Below are 13098 nucleotides of genomic sequence, written 5' to 3'. Positions count from 1 at the left end.
TCTTCCTGTGAGCCATCAGTAGATTTGAAGGAACAAAAAGATGTTAAGCTAAAGTTGGTAGGGGTGTCCCGGTTCTATCCAGTTGAACTGTCTTTGTTTTGGTTTATTCAGTGCATTTTGGAGAAACTGGTTTAACTGCAGTAACAATGTAACTGTTGCTTTGTTTAAGTTGGAAAGGAAGGTTTGAGTAAGAAGAAATTCAGATTTTCATTTTAGCTTAGAGCTTTTTCTGTAAACATGGCCCATCTATAAAACAGGTAACGGGGTTTGTTGTACTTAAACCACACTTCAGTGTTTGTGTGCTGTTTTCAATGCTGCCTTTCTTTATTACACTTTAAAAACTACTACTAGAACTACTAGAGAACTAGTAGATTTTTTTTGTGTTGCAACTGAGAGGAGGAAGCTAATATGTTCTTGCACAGGGCTCATTTGTAAAGTGATTTAACTGCAAAGTTTTAAAGAAAGTGGCAGCTGAGTGTGGAGGTGGGTCAGTCAAACTGGATTATAGAATGTATTGAACACGGATTTAAATTTTACAAAAAATGTAAAGTTTCAACCAAATTAAATGAATCATTTTTTATAAATGTTCACTAAGAACAGTAATTTTACTTAGTGGTAATTACCAGTCCAGCTATGGTCTGGATCTGTATTATAGCAATGGCAAGAGGATTAATATCTGCTTCAGGGTTAAGTTACTCATGTTGGATCAAGGGACATAACTACACTGCTCAAAAAAAATAAAGGGAACACTCAAATAACACATCCTAGATCTGAATGAATGAAATATTCACATTGAATACTTTGTTCTGTACAAAGTTGAATGTGCTGACAACAAAATCACACAAAAATCATCAATGGAAATCAAATTTATTAACCAATGGAGGCCTGGATTTGGAGCCACACACAAAATTAAAGTGAAAAAACACACTACAGGCTGATCCAACTTTAATGTAATGTCCTTAAAACAAGTCAAAATGAGGCTCAGTATTGTGTCTGGCCTACACGTGCCTGTATGACCTCCCTACAACGCCTGGGCATGCTCCTGATGAGGTGGCGGATGGTCTCCTGAGGGATCTCCTCCCAGACCTGGACTAAAGCATCCGCCAACTCCTGGACAGTCTGTGGTGCAACGTGACGTTGGTGAATGGAGCGAGACATGATGTCCCAGATGTGTTCAATCGGATTCAGGTCTGGGGAACGGGCGGGCCAGTCCATAGCTTCAATGCCTTGTGGGTTGTAGAGTCCGTCTCATGTTACCACGAGTGTGAAAGCACCACCAACATTCAAAACTGACCAAAACATCAGCCAGACATCATAGGTTCTGAGAAGTGGTCTGTGGTCCCCACCTGCAGAACCACTCCTTTATTGAGTGTGTCTTGCTAATTGCCAATAATTTCCACCTGTTGTCTATTCCATTTACACAACAGCAGGTGAAATTGATTGTCAATCAGTGTTGCTTCCTAAGTGGACAGTTTAATTTCACAGAAGTTTGATTTACTTGGAGTTATATTGTGTTATTTGAGTGTTCCCTTTATTTTTTTGAGCAGTGTATATTAACAGTACTGTAAAATTGGTTAACACAAACAGTTAAAACTGACAGATCTGATGCACTTTTTATTATATATTCAGTCAAAGCAACAAAACAGTGCTACTGTAGACAAATATTAAGATGTTTTTTTCTTGTGCTGTGCATTTGAATTTAGTTAAACATTCAACTAATACATCTTAAAACAGATTCGTTGCTGTTCCCTAATGATGCTGGGAATCTTTGACAAGACACATACTGCACTACTTGGACAAGTAAATTTCATAACCGCATTCTGGTGTTCTTATGAAATGTCAGGACAATTTACTGGTTTGTGATGAGGTAGCTTGTTGTTATCCTGGTTTCTGCAGTATGTAATATGCAATCCTGTTTAATAGTGTTTTTCTTTTCTTTTTTTAAAGCTATTAAATACAAAATAAATAAGAAAATAACTGAAATGACTGTACTGGGTGAACATGTTAGCTCTGAAATGAACAAATCAATTTTTCCACATTTTATTACGAACATTGCCACCAATATTTTGCGAAGCGGATTAGTTTTAACACGGCATAACCAACAATTCTCTCAAAGTGCTTTTAAATCTGTTCCACATCTAACGGATCTGTTTAAAAATACCAACTCTTCAATAGAACACAGGTTTAGAGACGGACTGGTTTAACAGCAGCATCACCACGCAGTAAAAATCACCTCATTGTTCAGCATACAATCAATACACTGAACATTTAATCACAAAAATATCCTTCTTGAATGAGGCAAATGATGTTACAATGCCTTTGCTCAGATGTGAAAGTGCAGACGTCCCTATCCAAAGCAGCCATTGCTGAAGCTGCTGAATCACTTGATGAAGCAATACCACTGCATTCTCCCACACTTCTCATCCTGCAACTCCCTACCAGCACTTGCAGTAATGCTCTGAGCCTATTTATCTGAATTCAGGGTTGTGTGGACTCCAGCAGGGAAAGAGGGCTGTTAACAGAGGAGTGGAAACAGGAGGCACAGGCAGGGACAGCAGAATATGAATTAAAGCCAGGGTTCAGCTCAGGGTCTGTATGTTCGCTAGCAGTTCTGGCTTCAGAACCGAAGTGCTCTTTCCTCCGGCTGCAGCAATGTCTGCCTGGACTGCAGCATCCCAAGAGAATGTCAGGAGAGCTGCAGGGGCCTGAAGGAAGGGAGGGGGAAACATTATTAAATGTGAACAGATCAATTACAACATTGCCACTCTGAATGTTTTTCAGTATAGGAGTGAAGCCATAGATAGAGTCTGATATTTTAGGGATTCTAACTAATTAGTGTGCATGTAGTCTTGCAGCCGTCTGCCAATGGTGCTGGCAGTAAAGGGGACACATGGAGAGCTTTACTGCTCAGAAAAGTCTACAATCCTGGATATTTGGTCACTGTCATTTCTCCCACTTCTTTGTATGTCAGGTTTGTGCCTTCGTCCATCTAATGCCCTTAAAAGTGGACTAGGGTTAGGGTTAGCTCTTTTAACTGCAAGAATTGCTTTTACACTCTTCTGAGACACAGCACAAGTTGGAATGCAAAGCATACACACACACACACAGCAGGATGACCTTGTGTGTAGTCTGTCATGTCTTACGAAACATAAAATATTATCTACTCTAAGGGCTCTGAGTAGTCCAGCGGCTAAGGTGCTATGATCGGGAGATCGCTGGTTCGAATCCTGGCCATGCAGATTGCCATAAGCTGTCCGAACCCAGAGAGCACAATTGGCCTTCCTCTCTCTGGGTGGGTAGATGGCGCTCTCTACCCACCCAGGGGAAGGGGGAGTACTGCTGTGTGGGTGGGATAATTGGCATAGCTAAATTGGGAAGAATTAAAAAAAAAAAAAGAGAAAATATTATCTACTCATCAATACATATCATTGCAACTGGTTAAAATCTTGTCACACATTTAATCAAACAGAACTGCAAGCACTGTTCTACTGGAGCCAGTTTTTGCAGTGAAAAAAATGACTATACTTTTATCTATTGTCTAGAACAGGGGTGTCCAAACTGCGGCCCGTTTCCTTTTTTGGAGCGGCCCACGAGGTATTTTAGAAATAGAAAATTTGAAATAGAAAAATTGGCCCGCTGTCAAGCAGGTTTTTATAATGTGAGATTCAAAGTTTGAACGCTAGGTGTCAGAAATGGGCCAAAGAGTCTGAGAGGGTGCGCATTTCTAGCGCAGAAAAACGGGGCAAAGAGTCTAAAAGCGGAGATAGTGCACGTTTTTTAGCACAGAAAAACGGGGCAAAAGAGTCTAAAAGTGGAGAGGGTGTGCATTTCTAGCACAGAAAAACGGGCCAAAGAGTCTAAAAGCGGAGAGAGTGCGCATTTCTAGCGCAGAAAAACAGGCCAAAGAGTCTAAAAGCGGAGATAGTGCGCGTTGTTTAGCGCAGAAAAACTAGCTTAAGAGTCTGAAAGTTGCCGTAATTAAGGAGTTTAATATTAAGAGACATCATGAAATTAAACATTGATTTGAAAAATCTTAGTTTACACAACACTGACAAAGATAAAGATAGTAAGTCAAGTATAATGGTGTGTAAATGAAATGATCAGAAAAAAGTATTATTTAAAGTGGTATATTTTAGTATTTGTATTATTACGGATTGTGGCCCGTGACTTCAAATATATTACTCCTTCTGTCCCCAACAAAAAATGTTTGGACAACCCTGGTCTAGAAAATGGGAGTAACATGGTCTCTACCATCCTCAAGACAGCTCTATCTGTAGCACTAGATATCCAGTCACCCTGTTTATCATTGACTCACTGTACTTACAAGGTTACATTCATTCAGTGCCACGTCCTCGTCTTCCTTCAGTTTCTGGCCACCAGGTGCCAACAGCTCAAAGGGCTGCCAGCCATTTTCCAACCAATCTCTCACAAACTGATACAGTGCTGCCACTCTCTCCCAGGCCAGGAAAGTCCCTTTGGGTAGAAGAAGGTGATAAGCTTGTGAAACCAGCATTGTTAACAGTTTAGAGTCAAACACTGGCAGTCAAAATGACAGTCAAATATGTGTCGTACACTGATGTTTAGGAGTTACTGTACTGTTCTGGATTTGTTTAAAGAGATCCACCTGTCCTTTCTTTGGTGGAGAATTATAAAATATTAATGGACGTAATAAACCAAAATGACTATACAATATACCACAGATTATCAAAAAATACCAGAGCAGTAAAAGTGTTGAGATGCTGGAAAACAGTCACCAGACATACTGACACCAGAATGTGTAAGAAGCAGTTAATTAAAACCACTTTTAAAATGTTATGAAAATAACAAGCGCTGAGACTTCCTCCATCATTAATTAAATGTATCAAACGAAGACAGGACAGGTAGAATTAAAACATAAAATCTTTTACGAATGCCCATTTAAATCCTCACAACTGTAAGCCGTATTTATATACATATAATCAATAGGAGGATGGATGATCACAGCCATCAAACCAAGCTGAACTGCTTGAATTTTTGCACCAGAAGTGGCATAAAGTTATCCAAAAGCAGTGTGTAAGACTGGTGGAGGAGAAAATGCCAAAATGCATGAAAACTGTTATTTAAAACCAGGGTTATTTCACCAAATATTGATTTCTGAACTCTTAAAACATTATGAATATTAACTTATTTTCTTTGCATTATTTGAAGTCTGAAAGCTCTGCATCTTTTTTTTATTTCAGCCATTTCTCATTTTCTGTGAATAAATGCTCAATTTTTATTTGGAATTTGGGAGAAATGTTGTCCGTAGTTTTTTACTCAAGCATAAACCTATAAATAGCAAAATCAGAGAAACTGATTTAGAAACTGTCTTAATTTTTTTTTTTACCAGAGCTGTATAAAATGTATTGTTTGTGACAACTGCAGGGGCAAGAACAGACATCTTTTAAAATGACCTGAATTTTCGCATGATTAATAATAATAATAATAATAAAGTAGTAATCACTTCCAATAAGTTCACTTGCAACATTATTATTTAGAAGCTAACACTTGGAGAACTTGCATACCTTGCAGTATATTCCCGTCTGGTAACCGTATTCTCAGGAGCGCGTAGTTGTACTTCCGTCTCTCCCTTTGCTCATCCTTTTCCCGCATGGCTTTTGTCCGGAGCATGGAATTTCTCTCCACTATATCGCTCCTAAAAACAATTTTACATTTAAGAAAGTCAGAGCCAGAAAAGTAAAAATCCTCTTTGGAGCATACGGATTATTCCTTAACATAGTCTGTGCCAGGGATCTATAATCTATAGTCAGAATCTGTGTTTTTGTTAATCGCTAGTTGTTTCTATAATGTATCCTGATAAAAAAAATAATCAATAACAGACACACCTCATCTTAAGTAGCTAACTGGAAACTGACCAAGACAGATATCAGGACGGATGGTAAGAATCATTGCAATGAGACACTAATGAGCTTTATGCATTTGCTTTCATACTTGGCCTGCTGCTCTCTTTTCAATTCTTCTGCACTCAGGTTGTAGAAGTCTGGAGGCAGCTCAAAGCGTGTAGCATTTTGTGTAGGTCTGAAGGCTTGAGGCTGGCGGTCCAGCTGGGCTCGGACAGGCTCCCCGTTCTGCAGCTGCTCCTTCTTCTCCTTTATTTTCTCCAGTGACTCTGTGTCCAGCTCCGGCAGAACCAGGAACTCCTCTGTCTCTTCTGGAAAAGTACGGCGAACGTTTGAAGAGAGTTTAGCCACAGTATTCGCAATTCTATACTATCTGTATTCTCAATCTAATACATGCAGCAGTTGTTCAACACTGCATTTCTAACCACATAAATCAGCAACTTATACAATCACACCAATATTAGCAAAGTGAAAAGGCTTTGAGTTTAATAATTACATTATATATTGCATATTTATTTACCTTGACCATCTACTGGTAGCATGGCACTCTCAAATCCAAGAGCCTGCAAATACTCTCGACTCCCCTCGATCCCACTCACCTTCTCCTGTAAAATAATAACAGGAGTAAAGAAGGAATTTCATTCTGGTTTTTTTTTCATCCATCTTTCTTATTTTTTTTTTTACTAGGTTTACTCAAAATAAAATGTGGTTTTATTAATTATGCTATCATACATATACTCTCATAAATAAAAATGTAAATATAGTCAGTACTTTAAGGGTGTTTATAATTGTCAGCTTTTCTTAGTAAATGCTGTTTGATAGAGTAAGTGTGAACACTGTCTTTCAAACACTGGTGAGCGGTTTGTTTGTTAACACACTACAAACTGGGCAGATATCTGTACCAAGCAAATGTAGGACATGAGGTCACAATATGGTTGTGTTTTATGTGTTCTTACATCTAGAGTTGTGCACAAGCACAGGGTCACTCCTGCCCACCCACTCCAACACAGTCCATTCATCATGAATAAAACTCTGTGCAGACCTGCACACATGTCTGCCTTACAACTTCTTCTGTCTGATGCTTTAGTTTAGCGGGTGTGTGTCCCAAACCACATACCATTTCTGCACTTTTAAAACTTTAGGTATATAAACTTGTTTTCTTTGTATTATTTGAGGTCTGAAAGCTCTGCGTCTTTTTTTGTAATTTCAACTATTTCTCATTTTCTGCAAATAAATGCTCAAAATGACAATGTTCATTTTACTTAAACATATACATCTAAATAGCAAAATCAGAGAAACTGATTCAGAAACTAAAGTGGCCTCTTATTTTTTTCCAGAGCTGTATGTCAGTGTGAACACAAAGCAAACCAGGACTAAAATGTAACAATGTATTATTTTCATGCTTGGATAAAGTGGAACCCAAATACAAGTATAAACATACCCCAAGAACACAGACAACATGTACTAAAAAAAAGTTGACATAATGCTCTTAAGTGGCTAGGATATAAGGTTTTGCCCAAGTGTCAAAAGATCACTGATTTGACCCTTTAAAATGCATTCCCTCTAATAGGGTCCTTCAAATATGTTTTGCTTCTGTCTCAACAATCCTCATTCTTATATATTTATACTGGTATAATGTGATGTTGAAAAAGGTTTTTTTTTAAATATACTAAAAAAATAAAAACAGTTTACCATGGTAATAATTTTCTTTTACCTAAAAACGTGGATTGTCTTGACAGGACCAAATGAAAACAATATAAAAAGGTACAATTCTGTACGTGTTAAATGGTAATACTGTATATTGCCTTTTTTTGTATTTCTACCAAATGTTCAACCTAATTTAGTTGAGCCAGTTAAACCACTCTCTAGGACCTGCAACTTTCCAGAAATCCAGTAAATAACAATACATGCCTACTTCAATACATGTAAACAACAGCCAATGCAGTATCACTACGCAATCAATGCACTCAAGAGGAAATCTGATCCCCAGCTCTCATACATCAGCCAACAGATGCCTGTACTGGGTGATAAGAGGAGAGAGTGCCATCTACCAACCCAGGGACAGCATGGCCAACCATGATCTTCTGGACTGCTGATGAGGGAAATAGAATGACCGTGCAATCCTATAGCTATAGTGTAAGGTTGTGAGTCACTAGAGAAGCAGGACTCTATAACTAACCTGAAACACTTTGTTGCTGACTTTTATCTTCCTGAATTTTTCTTCTGTTGGATTTTTACAGATGTTGTCAATGTATCTGAAAAGTATTGAAAGAAAATGTATCATTTGCACCATATTTCCAAATTACAAAAGAAATCACATTTTCTTCATGGTGCTTACTTGCTGATGATATCCACTGCAGCCTTTACTTTTTCCCTGTCCTTATTAAAAGTGTGGACCATCATAACAGAAGCCTCGAGTGGATCCTCAGAGAATCTCTGTAGGAAAAAAACAACCATAACTCAAGTTTACCACACAGCAAGACAGTTTAGTGTTGGAGTTGTTCATATTGTTTGTATGAATACACATACCAGGAGAATAGCCTCCTTAATGTGCATCTCCCTCTCGCTTTTCGTTAAGGTTTCCCCAGTTAAGGGGCAGATAAAGTACACCCCGGATACAGAGAAACATGCAGGGTCTTTCACTGGAACCTGGAAAAAGACATGAGGGAGAACTGATGATTATAGTAAAAGCAAACAGAGAAGATGATAATCAATAGTTTTAATGCTGCAGTAGGTGATTTTGTAGAAACAGCCCTTTTCTAAAGCCAGAGCGAGTTGTCCAATATAGCATTCTGGAGGTTAAAAGAATCTCTCATAACTACAAATAAAAACTATAAGCTAGCTAGCTACATCACATACATACATATTTACATATAAAAAAAAATAAAAAAAAAACATAGCTAGCTAGCTTACATCGTCAGTCATTACTGACTAAATATATATTTTATCATAACCCATATCAGGATATAAAGACTATTTCAAGATTCTTAAATAAATCACCTATTCCAGCTTTAACTGATGTGTATAGGTCAAGTAAAAACTGCGTCTTGCCTCAGCCTCCACACTTTTTGGTCCTGCTGCTGTGGCTGCAGCCTCTGCCTCAAGTTCCTTCCTCACTGAAAGAGAAAACATACTTTAACAGTCCCAAATACTGCTTACTGACAGACAGAGTATTGCAGGTATTGGGAACTGAAAACTTAAAACTTTAAAAAATTACATTTTGTGTAGAAAATACACCATTATTAAGTTTACAGATTTTACAGTGAGCTGGTGATTCCTGACAAACCAGCTTTGTACAAAACAACTCTGGAACTGTTTGTACACTGAAAATATGACAAAATCAGGGTAATCTAACCCCCATGCCAACAGTTTCCTCATGCCCAGCAGTCACTAGCTAAAAGCAAGTAATATACATACCTGAAAATAGCACTGATCATTGTCATAAAAAATGCTGTTGGTTCTGTTTAGTTCAGTCTGTCGTTAAATCAGTAAGCTAACTTGCATATCAAATTGGCTAAAATGAACTGAAAACTAAAAAAAGGGCAGTTTTGTGAATCCACACAGCCCTGAAAACAACAAATCCAGGTCACATGGGAAAAAAAAGGATTAGTATTTGATCTAGGACTACATATAAAAAGCTTTAGATCTTTAGATCTCAAAGCTCTGAAATCATCAGGTCTGGCTCACACTGAGGCAAAACATCAGATTTGTCAGAAGCTAGAGGAGTTAGTTGACACTAATGTAATTAATTATTGTAATACTGGTAATACCATAGTAAGTTTTAACCCCTCTGGCTAACTCACCCTGGTTCCTGATGGCATCCTGTGAGGTTTGCATGCGCGGCCGGTGCTGCTGCTCCACTCGAGCCAGTGCTGCAGCTCCGGCTCTCTGAGCGCTTTCATTGGGTCCAGCACGAGGCTTCACCTGGTTACTGCTCTGAGCTACTGGAGGCCTTCCGCTGAAATACAAACACAAGCACATTTTTAAGAACACTGTACAGCAAAGCAATGTTACACCTAACAACATCATTTGTTTTGGAATAAGCAGATAAAGATGTCCAAACAGCTCTGAGTCAGTGAATGAACTCCTGAATTATCTGAGGTCAGGTGAGAAATGCAGGCTTCAATATAGTTAGTAAATTTCCCACTACAAGGGTGTATTGCTTACTTTGGTAAATATTTACATTATTAGTGCTGTCAGACATGCTCTGTGATTTAATTAATGCAAATGAATCGCATTTAATCACATTTATCATCAGAGTATTTTAATACTGTACAGTTCAATTGAATTTTAGTTGAATGAATGAATAAATGAATAATTGGCACAGACTTAAAAGCTCCCTGTAATTAACATCAGTCAGTAACAGATACTGAAAATACTGTTTCTCTCTTACAACACTAGAACATTTTTTTTAAAGCTGCACCTTTATTTACCTACAAACTACAAAACAATTATAGAATTATAGTTATTTTCAGGAGATTCTAGGCTACTCAAATAATCTGAAGAATCTAAATCAGAGAAGAATCTGTTACAGTGTATTATTATACAGCATATTAAGTTTTTTAGAATGGATAGAAATTAAACTTTTTTGATGCAACAAAATATGTATTGTATGTATATAATGTATTTTTGTCTTGCTTTTTAAAAAAATATTCCAATTAGAACTACAATTTAAAAATATTTATTAAACTTTCCAGCCCATTGGGATTTGAGCATGTCATTAAAACGTGACTGATATAAATTGAATTAGGTCTTTTCACTTATTCTGTAGAACATTTTGTTTTTAAAGAATGCTTTTAACCCATTTTATTTTACATTTTTCCCAGACTCAAAAATATTTATATCAAGTGTCATTAGCAACCTTTTGAAAAAAATCAATTACTGTTTTGAAAACAGTCATGAAAAATAGGTAAAAAAAAAAAAAAAAAGTAAGTTTTATGGCCCATCAAAATCTTTACTAAATGTTCACTATTTTGAAACCGATTGGATTAAATATTAAATTGGTTAATATTTCCCTTATTCTTATTCTTTCATCTCTTTTCTTTTGTTGAACATCACAGTTAGTAACAAAAACACAAAAGGCATTTTAAACGACATGTGTAACCTGCTAACTATTAGGGGTTGCTCTGCAGAATTAGTACGTTTAACACAAAATATACTAAATAATACAAAATATTGAAAATTAATTTAATTTTCTTCTCCTTAAACTGTATCAAAATATGTGTCTAAACGTGTATTGTGACAGCCTTTGGTAAGACTATTTGAAGCTGATTAAGGTCTACTAGCTTGTAGGGGTGGGCGATATGCCCCTAAAATAATATGACGATATTTTAGGATATTTTTGTGATAAAGATACTCTTGGCGATGTGACAAAACAGTGAATTAAAAAAATATTTCAAGAATATACTACTGCAACAAAATAAAAAAAATAAATTGTACTATTGCATACAATATGATATGGCACACCCCTAACTGAGATATTAAAAAATACAAGAATTGTATCAGATTTGTAAGAGAAGTCAATGATCCAGAATGTATATATATATATAATCTGTCTCTAGCAGATATAACTGTTATAATGTAAAATGAGAACAATGTGAATTTCTCTTCTGCTAAAAACAGCAAAAGAGTAACTGTTAGTACCCTAATGTGATAATTTGGGGTGGGTAATATGGCAAGATATTTTAGGGTCTAATATCGTTCACGATGTTCATAAATGTTGTCGATATTAACGCGTACGATACAATATGGCACACCCCTACGTTACGTTACTACGTGACTTCTCTTCAGGTAGTTTAAAGGTAAATATAAGGGTAAATTCGACAAATAAATAATTACAATTACTGTATAAGTGTATGCTCATATATGAATGTGTTTTATCAGCTGTGTGGTGATGAATATAGTGAGGTTATTTAACGCCAGGTTAGTGAGCTGTAAGTTAGTCAGCTGAGCTGCAGTGAGTAGTTTAGCTGTCAGATCAGATCAGATCAGCGCTGCTGTAGTTAAGGCTGTGTTTTACCTGCTTTCCTCTGTAAGTTTCTTCCCTGGTCCCGCTGATTTAAATTTAATATCCTTCTTTATATCTTCGAAAAACTTCTTCATTGTTAGCGCGGTTCTGTTATAAAGGAAGGAATAAGAGTTCGGACATACAGATCCAGCAAAGTAATCTGTTTACATCCACCGAGAGGGAAGGGCAGGAAACGGGCCTGCTGTCTGCGGGGCAGTGGTGTTTTCAGCGACCTCTAGCGCAGCGGATGTACAAACACGGGCCATACCGATTCATTACTGTCCTAATAAAACAAATAAACAGCAACGGAAGATATAATCTCTTAAATATTTACCTTTAGTAACATTTAAATGGTCAGCTAAACTCTTGCGTACAAATATGTTCTCAATAACAAAATAAAATAACTGATATATAAAATATTGCATAGATACTCCCCAGCTAATGCTATTTTGTTTATATCAAACATATACCTATAAATAATAAAATCAGAGAAACTCATTCAGAAACTAAAGTGATCTCTTGTTTTATTTCCAGAGCTGTATATTAAATATTTTTGATTACCCTTCATTTGACCACAAGGAAAAATAGTAAATTTAATTATAATTTTAAATGAATTATAAATTAACTAATATAAATGAATACATTAATATAAAATTATTATTTATAGGTGATATATTCACAAAACTAAATTTGTCATAAAGATACCATTCAGAACTGTCTTAGATAGTCTTTGTGTTCTTCAGCCTTCAGATATTACATATTTAGTGCTGTGTGGCACATTTTTTCATTCATACAGTTTTTTTTTAATTTCACAAGTAATACAAGCCACATATTGCCCATGTATTATTTTTTTATAATTAATGCATCTGCATCGTTTATTTTAGATATTTTTATGTAATTCATGTTTATAACATTATATATAAATAATTTTCTGAACTACTGCAAGTTTGAATGACTAGTTTGTGATTAGATAATAGCAGCCATTTATACACATTCTGTGAGATTCTATAATTTATCTTTCCATATATTATTTGCTTCTGTGTTTTATTTGTTTTGTAGTTGTTAAATGCCTTGAAATATATATATATATATTTTTTTTTTTTGCAGTTTGTGACGGTTGGACTTATTTCCACTTGATTATAATAATGAACCTAAGCGCGATACACATTGTACGTTTGTATTGGCTGAGAGGACTGAGTGGCAGGCTTCTCC

General features: G+C 36.4%; 1 protein-coding gene across 1 annotated transcript; it reads right to left on the bottom strand.

Moving 5' to 3' along the window:
- Nucleotides 1-1601: 1601 nt before the first annotated feature.
- Nucleotides 1602-12106, bottom strand: ubxn6 (UBX domain protein 6). The gene is made up of 11 exons (XM_049465857.1): nt 11899-12106; nt 9683-9837; nt 8931-8995; nt 8409-8528; nt 8218-8315; nt 8059-8134; nt 6400-6484; nt 5971-6190; nt 5544-5674; nt 4325-4473; nt 1602-2705 (listed from the first exon to the last, which is right to left on the bottom strand). The coding sequence occupies exons 1-11, from the start codon at nt 11979-11981 to the stop codon at nt 2580-2582; spliced, it is 1308 nt and encodes a 435-aa protein (XP_049321814.1). The 5' UTR covers nt 11982-12106; the 3' UTR covers nt 1602-2579.
- Nucleotides 12107-13098: the final 992 nt, after the last annotated feature.

Source organism: Astyanax mexicanus, chromosome 16 (assembly GCF_023375975.1).
Source record: "Astyanax mexicanus isolate ESR-SI-001 chromosome 16, AstMex3_surface, whole genome shotgun sequence".
NCBI classification, from domain to species: domain Eukaryota; kingdom Metazoa; phylum Chordata; class Actinopteri; order Characiformes; family Acestrorhamphidae; genus Astyanax; species Astyanax mexicanus.
Note: the sequence above shows the minus strand (reverse complement) of the source record. Positions and strands in the feature narration are given on the sequence as shown.